The following is a 20,332-nucleotide window of genomic DNA, read 5'->3' as shown; positions in this document are numbered from 1 at the left end:
TCGATCCTGACTACGGGTGCTGTCTGTACGGAGATTGCATGTTCTCCCCGTGACCTGCGTGGGTTTTCTCCAAGATCTTCGGTTTCCTCCCACACTCCAAAGACGTGCAGGTTTGTAGATTAATTGGCTTGGTAAATGTAACATTTGTCCCTAGTGGGTGTACGGTAGTGCTGATGTGCGGGTTGGTTGTTAGTCGGCGCGGACCCGGTGGGCCGAAGGGCCTGTTTCCGCGCTGTATCTCTAAACTAAACAAAGTATAGTGTATCGAGTAAGTTACTTTAATGAACACAATATTTTTTAACTATAATGCTAAGGGATCACCAATGAGTATGTACTTGGATAAAATGTAATGTGAACAGACATGAGTAAATTACCAGACTTGTTTTCTGGAGACTTGGACCAATTGTTCAAATCTCACCAAGGCAACAGAGTAATTTACATTCCAATAATTCAATGATTTAATAACGCTACTAGAACTTTCCGAAAATGAATCAGATTTACCAACACGTTGCAGGGAAGAAAATCTTCAGCCTCATCTGGCCAGGCCGACATGTTACTCTGTGTATTAACTGCCTTCTGTATTGACAACCTATCATTGACGCCTAATGAGTGCGAAACTAGACGAATTACCAGGCAAAATTGCTATCAATCTGAACCACTCCTCAAGGACAGCTTTGGGGCTGATGCCTAAACTGCTTCCATAGAAGTCAAGCTACAACATCATGCAATCATATTCAAATAATCTATCCAACAGCCAAGATCTCAGAGCTTTCATCATAATCTCTAGATTATACCCCATGGGTAGGGCAGCCCTACCAGAAACAGGAGCACCAGAGACCTGGGTTTGATCCTGACTACAGTTGTTGTATGGAGTTTGTACGTTCTCACTATGACAATGTGAATTTTCTCTGGGTGCTTCGGTTTCCTCCCACACTCCAAAGATGTACAGGTTTGCAGGTTAAGTGGCTTCGGTAAAATTGTAAGATAGTGCTAGTGTAGTGGGTCGGTTAGTGCTGGGTGATTGCTGGTCGGCGTGGACTCAGAGGGCCAAAGGGCCTGTTTCTGCGCTGTGCTGTATTTCTGAACAAAAGTCTAACTAGTGATGCCTTCAGACACATTTGTGGTAAAGTGTAACACACTAGTACCTAAGCAATAATGTTGAAAATTGATCTGGTACTGTATGTTTCAACCTCAAAAAATTAAATAGATCCAATACTGCTAATTTCATTCCAATCATGTAGAAACAAGGAACTGCAGATGCTAGTTTACAAGGGGCTGATGTAACTGGAGAATATGGGAAATATGAGACACTTTGTGTCTTTTCCTTCCAATCACTCTACCTTCTATCTTCAGCCAAGTGCAACCACATACCCATGCCATTAATGGCATTATTGCTTGAGTCTCCCATCATTGACATCCTGAGGGTCACAATGGACCAGAATGCAACTGTATCAGCTATGTAAGTTGCATGACAATAAGAATAGGTCAGAATGTAGGAATTCTAATCAAAGTGCTTTCTTCTTGATTCCTCAAAACCTTTTCCACCATTTAAAAGGCTATCAGAAGCATGATGGAATATCTCCACTTACCTGAATGAGTACAGCTCCAAGAACATTTAAGGAGCTTGACACCATCCAGAACATTGCATCTATTATCCACCCCATGAAAGTGTATTTCCTCCACAACTGGCAAACTATTTCTGCAGTGTATACCATTCTCAGAATGAACTACTGTACTCACCTAGGCTATTTAGACATCTTCTAAGCATATGAAGACGCAATGAATTGCAGATGTTGGAAACCTGAGCAAAACACAAAGTGCTGGAGTAACTCAGCGGGACAACATTTGTGGAGGGAATGGATATGTGATGTTTCGGGTTGGGATACTTGTTCAGACTCATTATAGTGGCGGGGAAAAGCTGGAAAAGAGAGGTGGGAGGGTACAAAGGCTGCCAAGTGATAAGTGGTGGTGAGGGGTGGCAGATGGGTGGAGTAAATGACAAAGGCAAGTGGTGAAAAGGAGACAAAAGGGTGTCAGCTAAGTAGAGGAGTGAAATGTAAAGCCAGAGAGAGGAATATCCAGTATTAACCAGAGAGTGCGAGAAATGAGTATGCACTGGAATGCGGGAATGGGGAGTGCAGGAAAGAGAAAAGAGATAGGGAGGTTATTACATAAAACTGGAGAATTCAATGTTCATACTGTTGGGTTATAAGCTATTCAAGTGGAATAGGAGTTGACGTTCCTCCTGTTTGGACTTAGTCCCACTCTAATAATAGAGGAGGCTAAAGACAGAAAAGTTGGTATAATAGACAATAGACAATAGACAATAGGTGCAGGAGTAGGCCATTCAGCCCTTCGAGCCAGCACCGCCATTCAATGCGATCATGGCTGATCACTATCAATCAGTACCCCGTTCCTGCCTTCTCCCCATACCCCCTCACTCCGCTATCCTTAAGAGCTCTATCCAGCTCTCTCTTGAAAGCATCCAACGAACTGGCCTCCACTGCCTTCTGAGGCAGAGAATTCCACACCTTCACCACCCTCTGACTGAAAAAGTTCTTCCTCATCTCCGTTCTAAATGGCCTACCCCTTATTCTCAAACTGTGGCCCCTTGTTCTGGACTCCCCCAACATTGGGAACATGTTATCTGCCTCTAATGTGTCCAATCCCCTAATTATCTTATATGTTTCAATAAGATCCCCCCTCATCCTTCTAAATTCCAGTGTATACAAGCCCAATCGCTCCAGCCTTTCAACATACGACAGTCCCGCCATTCCGGGAATTAATCTAGTGAACCTACGCTGCACGCCCTCCATAGCAAGAATATCCTTCCTCAAATTTGGAGACCAAAACTGCACACAGTACTCCAGGTGCGGTCTCACCAGGGCCCGGTACAACTGTAGAAGGACCTCTTTGCTCCTATACTCAACTCCTCTTGTTACGAAGGCCAACATTCCATTGGCTTTCTTCACTGCCTGCTGAACCTGCATGCTTCCTTTCATTGACTGATGCACTAGGACACCCAGATCTCGTTGAACTCCCCCTCCTCCTAACTTGACACCATTCAGATAATAATCTGCCTTTCTATTCTTACTTCCAAAGTGAATAACCTCACACTTATCTACATTAAACTGCATCTGCCATGTATCCGCCCACTCACACAACCTGTCCAGGTCACCCTGCAGCCTTATTGCATCTTCCTCACAATTCACACTACCCCCCAACTTAGTATCATCTGCAAATTTGCTAATGGTACTTTTAATCCCTTCGTCTAAGTCATTAATGTATATCGTAAATAGCTGGGGTCCCAGCACCGAACCTTGCGGTACCCCACTGGTCACTGCCTGCCATTCCGAAAGGGACCCATTTATCCCCACTCTTTGCTTTCTGTCTGTTAACCAATTTTCTATCCATGTCAGTACCCTACCCCCAATACCATGTGCCCTAATTTTGCCCACTAATCTCCTATGTGGGACCTTGTCGAAGGCTTTCTGAAAGTCGAGGTACACCACATCCACTGACTCTCCCTTGTCAATTTTCCTAGTTACATCCTCAAAATGGGGAGGGGAGATAAAATGGATAACAACTGGGAGATCCAGCAGGTCTTTGCAAACCAAAAAACAAGTGTTCAAGGTCGCCTAGTTTGGTCAATATGGTCACCTAGTTTACCTTTGGTCTCGCTGATGTAAAGGAGGCTTCATCGGAAGTGCTAGATGAGCTTTGAATAGGTGCATGTGAATCTCTTTCTCACCTGGAAGGGGTTCCTGAATGGAGGTGGAGTAGGTTTAGGGACAGTTCAGTTCAGTTTAGTTTATTGTCAACTGTACCGAGGTACAGTGAAAAGCTTTTGTTGCATGCTATCCAGTCAGGAGAAAGATCAAACATGATTACAATCGAGCCATTTACAGTGCAGGCCACATCTCCTGCGCTTGCAAGCAGGTAGTTTGGGTGGGAAGGGATGAGTGAACCAAGGACATCTTTTATTGAAGGGGAAATCATGCTTGACTAATCTTCTGGAATTTTTTGAGGATGTAACTAGGAAAATGGACAAGGGAGAGCCAGTGGATGTAGTATACCTGGACTTTCAGAAAGCCTTTCATCAGGTCCCACATAGGAGAATAGTGGGCAGAATTAGAGCACATGGAATTTGGGGGTAAGGTACCAACATGGATAGAAAATTGGTTGACAGACAGGAAACAAAGAGTGGGGATTAACGGGTCCCTTTCAGAATGGCAGGCAGTGACTAGTGGGGTACCGCAAGGCTTGGTGCTGGGACTGCAGCTATTTACAATATACATTAATTATTTAGATGAAGGGATCAAAAGTAACATTAGCAAATTTGCAGATGACACAAAGCTGAGTGGCAGTGTGAACTGTGAGGAGGATGCTTTGAGGATACAGGGTGACTTGGACAGGTTGGGTGAGTGAGCGGATGCATGGCAGATGCAGTTTAACGTGGATAAATGTGAGGTTATCCACTTTGGTGGCAAGAACAGGAAGGCAGATTATTATCTGAATGGTGTCAAGTTAGGAAAAGGGGAAGTACAACAAGATCTGGGTGTCCTTGTACATCAGTCGATTAAAGTAAGCATGCAAGTACAGCAGGCAGTGAAGAAAGCTAATGGCATGTTGGCCTTCATAACAAGAGGAGTTGAGTATAGGAGCAAAGAGGTCCTTCTGCAGTTGTACAGGGCCCTGGTGAGACCACACCTGGAGTATTGTGTGCAGTTTTGGTCTCAAAATTTGAGGAAGGACGTTCTTGCTATTGAGGGAATGCAGCGTAGGTTCACGAGGTTAATTCCCGGGATGGCTGTACTGTCATATGTTGAAAGAATGGAGTGACTGGGCTTGTATACACTGGAATTTAAAAGGATGAGAGGGGATCTTATTGAAACACATAAGATTATCAAGGAGTTGGACACACTAGAGGCAGGAAACATTTTCTCGGTGTTGGGGGAGTGCAGAACCAGGGACCATAGTTTAATAATAAGAGGTAGGGAATTTAGAACGGAAATGAGGAAAAACCTTTTCACCCAGAGAGTTGTGAATCGGTGAATTCCCTGCCTCAGAAGGCAGTAGAGGCCAATTCTCTGGGTGCGTTCAAGAGAGAGTTAGAGCTCTTAAAGATAGTGGAGTCAAGGAATATGGGGAGAAGGCAGGAAGAGGGTACTGATTGTGGATGATCAGCCATGATTGCAGTGAATGGCGGTGCTGTCTCGAAGAGCTGAATGGCCTACTCCTGCACCAATTGTCTATTGTCTATTATCTATTGAACATCCTCTATTACAAAAGGCAATGGCAGCAGACACAAAAGAACATTTCCACAAGCAGAGATTCAACTCCAAGCCATCTAACATCATAATTTGGACATACATCAATGTGTCTTCATTGTTGCTGGGTCCAAATTTCAAAACCTTCCACCCAACAGCATTGTGAGTGTGGCTTCATGACAAAGACTGCAGCATTTAAAGAAGCTGGTATCCACCAACTTCTCAAGAGCAATGAGAGATCAGCAATTTAATGCCAGTGTAATAGCATTGGGATCAATCGAACCAAAGCTGTTACCACATCAGGATTTTGTGCAAGTGACAGAATAAATTCCTACTCTAAAGCCTTCATGAATCATTTTTACAAATCTTGCAGAAACCAGGTTCTTTCCCTCTCTAAAATTGTTGAGTATTTCTGTGATATGTATGAAGTGCATCATCAACCACTTGGAATGGATATCTGAAGACTCCATATTGATATTGGCCAATTTCTTAGAATCATTCCTCTTCTGTCAATCAGGAAGAGCAAAGGTAAAGGTTGTAAACCAATTTCAGGGTTAAAAACTAGAAATAAAAGACAGGTAGGTGTATTTGCCATTCTTTATTCTAACCTATTGATTATTAATTCCCAAGGTTTCTTGCACATACATTATTGTATGGATGCCAGTTTTTTACAGATAACTTATTTTTTTAATAAATGTCCCTCATTAGAACATGTATATTTAAGCTTTTTGTGATCAAGGTATTTGTGTCACCTAGTTGCTCTGGTTTGTGCAACAGGTACAGTGGGTCGACTGGATGGTATCTGCACCAGAAATAGAAATTACACCAGAGACCAATTACTCTGACATTATTGTTCCAACCCAAGACACCATACGCATGTCACAATTGCTGTCGATGCTTTTAAACAACAAGAAACCAGTAAGTTATTCTATTGGTTTATTTAAGGAATGGAGTAGTCCAGATGAATTGCATCCATGCATTTTGAAATAAATCTAGGGAAGAAGTACATACTTAATAATATTTAAGAAAATAGATACTGTACATGTTTCCCAGGAAACTATAAATCAGCCATACATTGGTGATACAAACATGAATTGAACTCTGCTGAAGAAATAAAGAGAAACAATTCTTGGTTAAACTCATTCAGTTCTCATAAAACATGACAAAAGACGAAGAGTAGTCAGGGTACTGTTGTGGAAGTAGCATACTTTATCTAGATTTGCAAATAAATAAAAGAAAAATGCATGGAGGCATTAGAAATGTAGCAGAATGGACAATAACTTATTTTCAAGATAGAAGGTGCAGAAATTCAAAGCAGAAAAAAAGTGGACAGTAGGAATCCACAAGTATCAGTGAGAGGAATTTTACTGTTCACAATTTATGTTAACAATTTAATCTGGTCTGCCTTAAATAAAAAGGAGCTTCTTAAAGTGATCCTATTTTCTCTACCATCTTTCATTACAAGAAAGAAACCTAGAAAATACACAAAATATGTTTATGAAGGGAGCTAATCATAGAAACATGGAAAATAGGTGCAGAAGGAGGCCACTTGGCCCTTGAGCCAGCGCCGCCATTCATTGTGATTATGGCTGATCATCCACAATCAGTAATCCGTGCCTGCCTTCTCCCCATATCCTTTGATTCCGCTAGTCCCTAGAGCTCTATCTAACTCTCTTTTAAATTCTTCCAGTGAATTGGCCTCCACTGTCTTCTGTGGCAGAATTCCACAAATTCACAACTCTCTGGGTGAAAAAGTTTTTTCTCATCTCAGTTTTAAATGGCCTCCCCTTTATTCTTAGACTGTGGCCCCTGGTTCTGGACTCCCCCAACATTGGGAACATTTTGCTGCATCTAGCTTGTCCAATCCTTTTATAATTTTATATGTTTCTATATGATTCAAGAGAGAGCTAGATAGAGCTCTTAAGGATAGCGGAGTCAGGTGGTACGGGGAGAAGGCAGGAACGGGGTACTGATTGAGAATGATCAGCCATGATCACATTGAATGGCCGTGCTGGCTCGAAGGGCTGAATGGCCTATTCCTGCACCTATTGTCTATTGTCTATGATCCCCTCTCATCCTTCTAAATTCCAGTGAATACAAGCCCAGTTTTTCCAATCTTTCCTCATATGACAGTTCCGCCATCTCGGGGATTAACCTCGTGAATCTAGCTGCACTGCTTCAATAGCAAGGATGTCCTTCTTCAAATTAGAAGACCAAAACTGCACACAAACCTCCAGATGTGTTCTCACCAGGGCCCTGTACAACTGCAGAAGGATCCGTTTACTCCTATACTCAAATCCACTCGTTATGAAGGCCAACATGCCATTAGCTTTCTTCACTGTCTGCTGTACAGTATCTTACAGTATCTTACAGTACAGTATCCTTACAGTATCTTATACTAATATTGCAAAGAGTAACTTTAAAATGTTGTTATTAATATTCCTACGCATGAGTCATGAAGATTATTTTTATTTTCCATCCCCTTAAGGTGCTATGCATTGGTCCGACAGGAACTGGAAAGACCATTGTCATCTCTGACAAGCTTCTTAAAAAAATGCATCCCGATTACATCTCACATTTTTTGATATTTTCAGCTCGTACATCTGCTAATCAAACACAGGATTTTATTGACAGTAAACTTGACAAGAGGTAAGTTTGTGGATAAGACTCTGTAGAGCAGGAAGTGTTCAACAACTCTGGACAGCCTTGTAAGCTTCCAAGCACATTAAAGCTTCCAAAATCATAGAAATGCCAGTTTGATCTTTTATTAGTTCATATTCATCAGGAACTCCATGAGTATAAGAAATACATTTATGAAAGCATTCAGGACAAAGAAATGGAGTTGGCAGACAAAGTAAAGGAAAGTTTGAAGAGTTTCTACAGGTATATTAAGAATAAAAGGGTGGTGAAGGAAAGAATAGGTCCCCTTAAAAATCTATCTTAGCTATCTTTTGTATAGAACTACAAGAGAGGGGGTGATTTAAATGAATACATCTCATTCATTTTTAATGAGGAGGAAGTCATGGAAGCTAGAGAATTGAGACATAGGCATTGTGGTGTGTTAGGTCATATACAAATTGCCATAGAGGAAGTATTGGTGGTTTTAAAGATCATTCAGGTGGATAAATGACCCATCAAGGTGTATAAATCCCAGGACCCAGATTGTCTGCTTGCATGCCAATACCGTGTGCATTTTGGTAAAGATAATGCTGTTGTGCTGTGTTTCCAGGTTAATCATGCTCCAAATGGAACAGTTATTGGGAAATTTGTTTGAGGTCTACAAACACCCCAAAATGTGTGATAGAAAACTTTTCATGCATCTGATTGATGAAAATACAAAAGAAGAAATAGCATACAAACATTTGCATTCTTGCCATTATACTTACTGCTAAATTTAAAATATTTTTACCCACCATGATGTTTCTTTATATCCTTATTTTCCTGGTCATTTTTTCCCCGCAGGCGCAAAGGTGTGTATGGGCCACCTCTTGGAAAGTATTTTGTATTTTTCATTGATGACCTGAATATGCCAGCTCTCGAGACATATGGAGCCCAGCCTCCCATTGAAATCTTGCGGCAATGGATGGATCATAAAGGCTGGTATGACAGGAAACTGATAGGTATGATTTGACCTTTCTGTTTTTGTTCTACTATGCATTGTCTACTACAAGGCTAATAATAGCAACAAAACTACCAAACACAGCTAAGTCATTAATCCCCAGAAACAAATCATGTCGTCCTTACTTTGGTTTTACCCTCTTGGTACACATTTTCGGAGATCTCTGAACAAATTGTTGGTGCATCTTGAAACCGAGAGCTGGCCAAATCAGAAATAGAGAGAAATCAGGTATTCAGGCCACAAAGTTGAACACCACTTTTTCTTAAGTCTTCCAAATAGACATATGTGTTGCATTAGGGACCTGATGGGTGAACGAGTCTGAAATAGGTGTTCAATCTGCCAACTACACCCAAGAGGTCTGGACATTTGGCAGGGTATCTGGGCAATGGAAATGTGGCTATAATACAGAACATGGACAAATAGGTTCACCAAAGGTAAAATACTATATACATTTTCATAATCACTTGAAGGAGATGGAGCTCAACTGGTTTTGGATTGGTTTCAGCACCCAGTGAACAGTTAAAGTGCAATTCATGATAATAAGTAGATGATGTGAAAAACAAAGATGGGACATTTAGATAAGTACACAAATGTGGAGAAATAGAAGCAGATGGTGAAAAGATTAGATGAAATGAACTGAGATGAGGTTTATATGAAACACAAACCAGGACATACTTCTTGAGTGAAAGGCCTATGTGGTTTTGCCATTTGTTTTCAGACCTCATCTACAAGATGACAGAAGCTGAGGTGACCTTTTAGCACAATAGCTTTGGGGCAGTAGGGAAATAACCTTTCCTTCTGGCTTGGGCAAGTGCTCGACTTCTCTGAAATGCTCAGGGAAAATTCTTTAATAGGTTTTATTGAACATGCAGCACCTGAGGGTACCTCAATTAGCTAGTAATTAAAAAGCTATTGGTGTTCTATGACATTGGGGCCTAATTTATATATGAATAACTCAGGAAATTGCCTTAGCCACCAAAAACAGGCCTTGATAAGGCAGGTGGAAAATAGTGGGGATGAGCTCCTCGGTTTTGGAAGATGATTTTAATGGTGTCACAATTCCTGCCAGCTCAGGTAAGTTAATTTTGTTTCCTTAGAAACGTGTGGAAAAATTAACATCTGATCAGATATTCACTTTAAAATTTTCAAATTAGCAAGAATATAATATTGAGTCAGATGCTTTTGCTCTGACATATGCCCTTATTTTGCAGGAAGATTTAAACAACTAATGGATATCAACTTTATCTGTGCCATGGGACCACCGGGTGGAGGAAGAAACCAAATTACTGCACGATTTTCCCGCCATTTCAATTATCTGTCTTTTATTGAAATGAATGACAACAGCAAAGTGAAGATATTTTCCACAATCTTGAATAGCTGGTTGAGTGAGTGCCTCAAATAGAAATTATATCCTTTTTTAAGATCAAGTGAAAATATTCAGACATTAAATTAATTTTAGAGGTGAGAAATGGAAGATGAAAAGCCCTGTAAGGGAACCTATCAAATGTTTAAAAAGTGGCATTGCAGAATCTTACAACGCACAAGGGTGCAACTCAACTCACTGTGCCTGTCCCAGCTCTTTGAAGGTGCTTGCAACTGATTCTTTAAAAGGATAAATGGGTCAGACAGAAAAAAATAGGGGACCATAAATGGTCAGTAATTTCAAACAAATCCAGTAAAAAATTCAGAAATAGAGGAATGGTTGAAGTAACTAACTTTCAAAAAGAAAATGGACAAGAATCTGAGAAAAAAATATGTAGACGGATAATATCTTTTTAAAGGATTGGCTTTTATTTATTCAAATCAAAACCATAAAATAATAGTCAAGTAAAAATATGTATTGTACGTTATATTATAAATATATTAATTATTATACTTTATTGGGATACAATAGGCCCCCAAGTAGTCAATGGGAATTTGAGGAACAAATATGCTGGGAGCTTGCAGGCAGCTGTAAGACTAATAGGGTTGTCCAAGTAGGGGTTTTTAACTGTCATAATACAGACTGGGGCGGCTATAGTGCAAAGGGCTCAGATGAGGTGGAATTTGTCAAATATGTTCAGGAAAGTTTCCTCAGGTAATATGTAGAGCATCCTACATGGAATGGGTGAAGCTTGACCTGCTGTTATGGATTTCGACTGGGTAAGTGACTGAAGTGTCAGCGGGCAAGCCTTTTGGAACCAGTGACCACAGTTTTAAAATAGTGAAAGTAGAAACTACAGATGCTGCTTTACAAAAAATACCATAAAATGCTGGAGTAAAAATGTGTGAAATCCATATCGCTGCATTACCTGCCTATACATTTGCCTATCTAAAAGCCTCTTAAATGTCACTATCATATCACCATCACCTCTCCTGGCACGTTTCAGGCACCCATCACTCTCTGTGTATTATCTGCCATTTCTCTGCCCATTTTCTGTAGATGATCTATATCCCTCTGAAATTTGGTATCCTCTGCAAACTTACTAACCACTCTTTTACACCAGAGTTGTTTATATATATAACAACCTCGAGAATGTTTTGAGGAGATAAAGCAGGTTCAGTAATTACAGGTCCAAACTGCTTAACTTTTCCATGAAGGCAAGTCCCTTCATCTCAGGAGTCAACCTAGTAAACTTTCTCTGCCATTCCTGCGATGCAACCATATTCCATTTTAAATAAGGAAACAAACTTTGTACTCGTATCTCCAGATGTGTTTTACCAATTCCCTGTAAAGCAAAAGAAAGCTCAACATACCATCTGCCTTTCTAGTTACTTAATGTTCCTGCATGTTAAATGTCTGTGTTCCACATATAAGACATCCAGTTCCCTTTGTACAGTTCCACTCTATAATCTCTCTTTAATTATAAATATTCTACTTTTCTATCCATCCCACCACTGTGGACAATCTCAAATATCCCATATTTCACTTACCAAATGTTTGCCACTTACCTAAATGTATCCCTTTGCAGATTATTTTGCATCCTTCTCATGATTTGCCTTTCCACCTATCTCTAGCATCAACAAATTTGGCTACATTATGCTCAGTACCTTCATCCAATTTCTTAATGTAGGTTGTAGCTAGTTGAGGCCCCAGCTCTGATCCCTGTAGCACCTTATTACAGTTTTCTAACCTGAAAACATCCTATTTATCTTGAATCTTTGGAGAAGAGGATGTTATTGATTGTTCAAAATCCAGTCTCACTCTTATTGTGTAGTTAATTCCCAACCCAGACTGTGTTGAAGTCTGCCTGTTTCTTTGTTTTACAGCGAATGCTGAAGAGGTAAACAATCTGAACATGCCACTTGTTATTGCAACAATTGAAGTTTATTCCACTATTATATCACAGCTTCTCCCAACCCCTGCCAAGTCACATTACACTTTCAATCTACGTGATTTGTCCAAGGTCTTCCAAGGCATCCTCATGGCTGAATCAGCTAGTACACAGGTATGTTTGACTGTACCTACAGGCTGCCAAGCTGCAACATTCTCTTGTCCTCATCACTTGCCAAAGTTGAAAAGGTTCCAACGGGTCACATTGCAAAAATCCGCAGAGAACGGGACCAAACGTATGCCCAACGTCGCCTTCATCCTAATGGCCACGTTCATGTGTGGCTGCATCAGGTTGCGCATCGAGCCAAAACACATGGGTCCAAAGTGTCACTACTTGCTGAGATCATTAATATCTGTCCCCACTGATGCAAAGGGTGGGCCTGGCTCAGATGCTGCGCAATGTGTCAGTCAGCTGGACATTGTCACACCACCTGTCTTTGTTGAATGGTTCTTTGGGACCAAAACCTTGGACCCTGTCCATCGGGCAGTAGTCAGCACGGAACATCCTGCGGGCACTACAGGACATGGACTCAATGGATCCTGTGGCATGGTTCCCTGAGCAGACCGCCTAGCTTGTCTGGTGAAATGCCTCACCATCAGCAAACACCAAGACTTCGCTTGACTGGCTGTGAGATGGGCCTTCCCAGTCAGATCCTTCCTGCACTGTTGGAACCTTACCACCTGTGCACGCTGCCCTCAGGACGGCTGCTACGGAGAGAAAATGGTTGCCCACCTCTGCTCATTTTTCACCAAATTGAAAAGACACTTGAAGCTTAGGAGAGATAAAGAGAGTGGGCAAATGCACGCAAGTAGGACTAGCTGAGGAAGAGACCTTAGTCAGCATGGATGAGTTTCACCCAAGGGCCTTCTGTGGTGTAAGATTCTTTGATCTTATTAAAAGATGGCATAGATTTGGGGATCCTCTTCTTTACAAGATCATGTGATACTTCCATTTTTATTATTTAAATAACATGATCTTATCACCAGAAGTAGTCCAGTGAGACTCTCTCCTAATAAGGAAGCTGAATTTATTGAAAGTATTTGTACTTTAATAGTGTGCCTGCTATTTGTTGATTCCCATGGGGTCCATGAATTCTCTGTATGAAAATTTGTACTTTAAAACACAAGGTAGTATCATATGAATTATCTCACTTACGTTTGCTTGTTTCAGAGTAAAGTCCTGTTACTGAGACTGTGGTATCATGAAAGCTGCCGTGTGTTCAAAGACCGTCTGGTGAATGACAATGATCGCAAATGGTTTGAAAATCTGATGCGCACCAAACTTGTAGAATTGGGCACAAGCTTTGAACATGTTGCTCCACATTTGCCTGTGCTCTATGGGGACTTCCTGGCTATTGGAACAGATAACAAGATCTATGAATTTATCGCTGACCATGATAAGGTAAAAATAATTCTGATACAATTGGGAAAAATTGCATCAGTGCAGTATTAGTTAACATTGTGCATATTTATGGGAGAGGTGGCACCAATTGCTAACAGCAATCTGAAGAAGGGTCCTGATCCAAAACATCACCTATCCATGTCCTCCAGAGAATCTGCCTCGCATGGTAAATTACTCCACCATTTTGTGTTCTTCACAAAGTTCCAGTATCCAGTTTGTTGTGTGTCCACTAATATCATATGGTCTTTTAAATGCAAGACGTTTGCCTACCCTAGCACTCTTTCTCCAACATGCAGTCCAGCCAAATGCCATCAACCATATTTGTTTGAATTACAACTGGGTCTGTTAATTCTGAGAGGACCTGCATTTCAATAACGAGGAAAGCTTAAACTGACCACCACTTAGAAAGTCAGGAACATCATTTTTGCAAACACAAGCATAGTGCTTCAAAACCTAATCCAAACCAAACCTGCGGTAGTCTGTCCCGAATTGGGACCCCAGTCACCACACCCTAGAAAGTGTCAGAAGGTTCCCTTCAAAATGCCAGAAATGCTGCTCCGTGAGTTCCGTGTTCATGGGATCAAAAATAAGTAAATTACAAAAGAGAAAGAATCACAGAGGGTTTTTTTTTTGGGGGGGTGGAGGGCGAGCAAGAGTGGAGCTGAGGGATATAGAGGAGGCCCGAGTGAGAGCCTCATCTATAATGGAAGAGGGGAAGCCCCGTTTCCTAAAGAATGAGGACATCTCTGATGCCCTTGTGTGAAACACCTCATCCTGGGCACAGGTGCGGCATAGACGGAGGAATTGGGAGTAGGGGATAGACTTTTGCAGGAGACAGGGTGGGAAGAAGTGTAGTCAAGATAGCTGTGGGAGTCAGTAGGTTTGTAGTAGATCTCAGTCACTAGTCTGTCTCCTGTGATGGAGATGATGAGATCCAGAAATGGTAGGGAGATGTCGGAGATGGTCCAAGTATATTTAAGAGCAGGATGGAAATTAGTGGTGAAATGTATGAAGTCAGTGAGTTCTGCATGGGTGCAAGAGGTAGCACCAATGCAGTCATCAATGTAGCGGAGGTAGAGTTTGGGGATGGGGCCAGTGTACGTCTGGAACAGGGATTGTTCGACGTATTCGTAACAAGGATAGAGTCCCCCTTGTCCTCACCTTCCACCCCATCAGCCAGTGTATACAACAAATTATCCTCCAACATTTCCGTCACCTCCAATGGGATCCCACTACTAGCCACATCTTCCCATCTCCTCCCCTTTCTGTTTTCCGCAGACCATTCCCTCCGTACCTCCCTGGTCCACTCGTCCCTTCCCATCTAAACCACCCCCTCCCCAGGCACTTTCCCTTGCAACCGCAGGAGATACAACACCTGTCCCTTTACCTCCCCTCTCGACTCCATCTAAGGACCCAAACAGTCTTTCCAGGTGAGGCAGAGGTTCACCTGCACCTCCTCCAACCTCATCTATTGTATCCGCTGTTCCAGATGTGAACTTCTCTACATCGGCGACACCAAACGCAGGCTCGGCGATTGTTTCGCTCAACACTTTCGCTCAGTCCACCTTAACCAACCTAATCTCCCAGTGGCTCAGCACTTCAACTCCCCCTCCCACTCCCAGTCTGACCTTTCTGTCATGGGCCTCCTCCATTGTCATAGTGAGGCCCACCGCAAATTGGAGGAACAGCACCTCATATTTCACAGCTTACACCCCAGCGGTATGAACATTGACTTCTCGAACTTTAGGTAGCTCCTTTGTCCCTGTCTTCCCCTCCCCCTTCCCAGTTCTCCCATTGTCTTTCGGTCTCCAACTACATGCTTTTTTTGTGTGTGTGTGTGTGTGTGTCCCCCCCCCCCCCCGACATCAGTCTGAAGAAGGATCTCGACCCTCCCCTCTCGACTCCATCCAGGTGAGGCAGAGGTTCACCTGCACCTCCTCCAACCTCATCTATTGTATATGCTGCCTGACCTGCTGAGTTACTCCAGCTTTTTGTGATACCTACGAAAGAGAAAGATAGTTGGGTAACACTAAAAATCTACTCCACCTTTTTTCACAGATCTAACATCAGAAGTAATCATTAAAGGGTTGCAGCAAATAAAACCAGCACTATTTCAGTCACTGGGGAATGTGGAACAAGGAATGAATGGATGCTACATTGATGGTATTGGGATTGGCAGATAACTCCAATTAGATAGATAATCATGCATAGGTTCCAACAGATTCCTGTGCATGCAAGAAACGGGTAATTCTAACTACATTTAAGAACAGTAAAGGCATTTGTGAGTTTCTTCTTGTCGTCTTTCTGTGGCCTTTTGCAATTACAAGTAAAATCCCACACAAATACTTATTTTGGGGAATCAAATTCATGGTCAAGCTTATTCTCAAATCTTTGCAAACTAATATACCATTATATATATACACTGATATACCATGTATGGCCACTTTGTAGGTCATTGGTGGATTGCAAAAGTGAAACAAAAACTAGATAGGTGGGGAATCTTTCATTCTTGATCAACATATATTCACATCTGAAGGGGCAGTTAGTTGGTTGCTGTCTGAATCTCTCAAAAAGTACTGATATTCATGTGGGGTCTTTTTTCCATTACAGGTATCTTCCTGACAACTCAGACAGAACAGAAAAGGGTATAGCACAGAAACCTTCATTCTACCACATCTATGCCAAGCATAATCTCAAATTAAACAAATCCCATCTGGCTACACATTGTCCACATCCATCCATTCCTTGCCTGTCCATGTGGCTACCTCAATACTTCGTAAATGTTGCCTGGTAAATCTCTGTGTAAGAAACAAATCAAATCTTGCATCGTTAAAAATACATTGACTATTTACCCTTTCTATGACACTCTTAATTTTTTCTACTTCTATCAGCTCTTCCCTTAGCTTTAAATGCTCCAGACAAAACCAGGTTTAACCAATCTCTCTTTAAACTCTCTAATTTACCACCGTAAGTGCCTTCTGTACAAGGAGTTTCCTTTTGTTCTTCAGAAGCATGTGCACATTGCCCGGTTCCTCGCATGTAGTGGCAAATGTTTCCATCATTGTATGGCGAGTTGTAGGCGAAGTGCGTTGAGGTAGTCGTTTATTGTAATATTAACAACCGTGACAACCAACGCACCAAACGACAGACAACCATAAATCTTACTGTCTCTCTCGGAGTTCTAAACCAGACTGCTCTGTACCTTTACCTGCGCACCACCTCACCTCTTCTACCAATCAGAGGGTACGATGGTCTGGACCAATTCCTGTGCCCCTACATGACCCCCCCCCCAGAACCCTCGGCGCGGTACCGGGCAGGTGCCCGGACCACCCGACCGGAGCGGGTGTGGAGAGGAGAGGGAGGCCCCACCGGGGGTGGGGATGGGGAAACCGGCACCGCGGGAGGAGGGGGAACTGACGGAGCCGGAGGCGGCAGTGGCAAGGCGACCGGGGGAAGAGGAGTCCCGAACGGGGGCAGCGAGGGGGAAAACTGCTGTACGGGAGCTGCGGCCGGAGGTCGGCTCCGGCGAGGAGGTTGAGCCGCTGTGACGGGCTGGTCTGGGTCCAAATAGGCAGGCTTGAGGCGGGACACCGAGACGACCTCTTGTGTGCCCACTTCTAACGTGAAGGTGACTGTGCCTTTCTTCACTACCCTGAACGGACCCTGGTAAACCGGCCGGAACGGGGGACGGTGGGCATCGATGCGCCGGAACACAAACTCGCAGTCGCCCAAGGCCGGCGGGACATGTGAAGGGGGATCCCCGTGACGAGAAGCAGGGACCGGGGCCAGGGACCCCACCCGCGCTCGGAGTGCAGCTAAGAGTGCTGGCATGGAGGGAGGGGGGGTAGAGCATTGAGGGAGAACGTCGCCTGGTACCCGCAGGGGCGAGCCATAGACCAGGTCTGCCGAGGAAGCTCCGAGATCGTGCTTCGGAGCCGTGCGGATACCCAGGAGAACCCATGGGAGCTGGTCGGCCCAGTCGGGGCCGGACAGGCGGGCAGTGAGTGACGCTTTAAGCTGCCTGTGGAACCGTTCCACCATCCCGTTGGCCTGGGGGTGATAGGCGGTGGTTTGCTGTAATCGGGACACGCACAGCTGAGTCAGAGCCACCCACAGGGACGAGGTGAATTGGGCGCCCCAGTCGGTAGTGATGACGTCCGGGACGCCGAAACGGGCAATCCAATTTAGTGCCAGAGCCCGCGCGCAGGAGGCTGATGAGATGTCGGACAACGGGAGCGCCTCTGGCCACCGGGTGAACCGCTCGACTACCGTGAGGAGGTGGGTGTAGCCCCTGGAGTAGGGTAACGGGCCGACGAGATCCACATGGATGTGGAGGAATCGGACTGCGGGGACCGTGAACTGCTGGACGGGGGGCCGAGTGTGCCGGTGTACCTTGGAGGTTTGGCACGGAATGCAGGAGCGGGACCAGGCGGCCACCTGCCTCCGCAGCCCGTGCCAGACAAATCGAGCCGCAACCAGAGCCGAAGTGGCCTGGATGGACGGATGTGCCAGGCCGTGAATAGTATCGAAAACCTGGCGCCGCATGGAAGTGGGCACTACCGGGCGGGCGCGCGGCAGAGAAACATCGCACCAGAGTTTGGTACGCGTGGGACCACAGGCTACCTGTGCCAACCGCAACCCCGTGGTGGTGTGGGGGTACAGGGAGGGGGTGTCTTCCAGGCGCTGAGCTTCCGCGTGCTCCTGGAAATCCACCCCGGAACTTACCTCGGCAACCGGGGAAACCGCCGGTCTGGACAGGGCATCCGCCACGGCGTTTAGTTTTCCCGCAATGTGCCGAACGTCGGTGGTAAATTCCGAAACGAAAGTGAGGTGTCTCTGCTGGCGGGCCGACCACGGATCGGAAACCTTCAAAAAAGCAAACGTCAGTGGCTTGTGGTCAGTGAAAGCCACGAAAAAGCGACCCTCTAAAAAATAGCGAAAATGACGGATCGCCAGGTAGAGGGCCAGGAGTTCCTGTTCAAAGGCACTGTAAGCTATTTTGGGGCAAGTGAGCTGGCGGCTGAAAAACGCCAAAGGGTGCCAGAGGCCATTAACCTGCTGTTCTAAGACGCCCCGCACCGCCACGCTGGAGGCATCGACGGTGAGGGCGGTGGGGGCAGAGGAGCGCGGGTGGACGAGCATGGTGGCGTTCACGAGGGCCAGCTTGGCCGCTGCGAAAGCCGCGTCGGCAGCAGGGGACCACACGAGCTCGGTGGGGTTACCCGCGAGGCATTGGAAAAGGGGGCGCATGATCCGGGCTGCCGCCGGGACGAATCGGTGGTAAAAATTCACCATGCCTACAAACTCTTGTAACCCTTTGATAGTGTCGGGGCGGGGGAAAGAGCGGATAGCAGCCACCTTCTCGGGCAAGGGAACGGCACCTGCCTGTGTGATCCGATGGCCCAGGAAATCGACTGAGGATAGTCCGAATTGGCATTTGGACGGGTGTAGGATCAGACCGTGGTCCTGCAACCTTTGGAATATGGAGCGCAGGTGGGACCGGTGTTCGTGAGCCGACCGACTTGCCACGAGAATATCGTCCAGATATATGAACACAAAAGGCATACCCCGACCCACATGATCCATGAGGCGTTGAAACGCCTGGGCGGCGTTTTTGAGGCCGAAAGGCATCCGCAGCCACTCAAAAAGCCCGAACGGGGTGATCGTGGCGGTCTTAGGGATGTCTGCAGGGCGAACCGGGATCTGGTGATACCCTCGGACTAAGTCCAGTTTTGAGAATATCGTGGCACCCTCTAGGCTGGCAGAAAAATCCTGAATATGCGGGATCGGATATCGGTCAGCCGTGGTGATGGCGTTCAGACGCCAGTAATCGCCACATGGTCTCCACCCCCCAGATGCTTTTGGGACCATGTGTAACGGTGAGGCCCACGGGCTGTCTGACGGGCGTATGATCCCCAGCCCTTCCAAAGTGAGGAACTCTTCGCGAGCGACTGCCAGCTTCTCAGGGGGTAGGCGTCGGGCTCGGGCGAAGACAGGCGGTCCCTCCGTAGGGATGAAGTGCACGACTCCGTGCTTGGCGGCAGGTGTGTCGAAACGCTGGACTAGGAGCTCCGGGAATTCAGCGAGTATCGCAGCAAACGGGTCGGAGGTCGTGGTGACGGCCTGGACGGTCGGGCTGGATGACACGGAAACCGAAGGAGCGGGGGGGTCAAAGCTACTGGACGACGGCTGCAGGCTCTTCCCGCGGACGTCAGGGATCAATGAAAAAGCCCAAAGGAAATCCGCTCCCAGGATTGCCTGGCCTACATCTGCGATGATGAAAGTCCAGTTGTAGGTCCTGGAACCAAAGGACAGGGACATGTCCCATGTTCCGTAGGTACGGACAGGGCTGCCGTTCACCGCAATGAGTGGGGGGCCGGTCTTACCTGATCGCGCTTCCTGGCAGGATGGAGGCACAATGCTGACGATCGCCCCGGTGTCCACGAGGAAAACGGTACCTGTATGTTGCTCCGCAAGGTAGAGGCGATGGTTCTGGCCGATCGAGATTGCCTCTACATTTGATCGGCCGAGGCATTTCCCGAGAATGTGCAGGGGCTTCTACAGTTGCGTGCCGCTGCTCCCCACCGTCTATGAAAGAAACACCAGCCGCGCTGGTGTGTTTCTATGTCGCGGGCCTGTTTCAAAATGGCCACCGTCGACGTAGCAGCTTGGCGGGTTTTTTGAAAAGTGGCGGGCGGATGGGCGCCATCTTGGCCGCGCGGTCGGTC

General features: G+C 45.2%; 1 protein-coding gene across 1 annotated transcript in view; it reads left to right on the top strand.

Annotated features, from left to right (window-relative positions):
- The window catches only part of dnah1 (dynein, axonemal, heavy chain 1), a 233,924-nt gene that overhangs the window by 130,909 nt on the left and 82,683 nt on the right, over positions 1-20,332 (top strand). Inside the window, exons 43-48 of the mRNA XM_078414367.1 lie at positions 6,048-6,188; positions 7,759-7,919; positions 8,733-8,890; positions 10,101-10,274; positions 12,139-12,317; positions 13,374-13,604. Coding sequence (XP_078270493.1) covers positions 6,048-6,188; positions 7,759-7,919; positions 8,733-8,890; positions 10,101-10,274; positions 12,139-12,317; positions 13,374-13,604 — 1,044 coding nt within the window. The remainder of the gene's footprint in view (positions 1-6,047; positions 6,189-7,758; positions 7,920-8,732; positions 8,891-10,100; positions 10,275-12,138; positions 12,318-13,373; positions 13,605-20,332) is intronic.

The sequence above is a fragment of the Rhinoraja longicauda genome, chromosome 17, assembly GCF_053455715.1.
Source record: "Rhinoraja longicauda isolate Sanriku21f chromosome 17, sRhiLon1.1, whole genome shotgun sequence".
NCBI lineage: Eukaryota > Metazoa > Chordata > Chondrichthyes > Rajiformes > Arhynchobatidae > Rhinoraja > Rhinoraja longicauda.
Note: the sequence above shows the minus strand (reverse complement) of the source record. Positions and strands in the feature narration are given on the sequence as shown.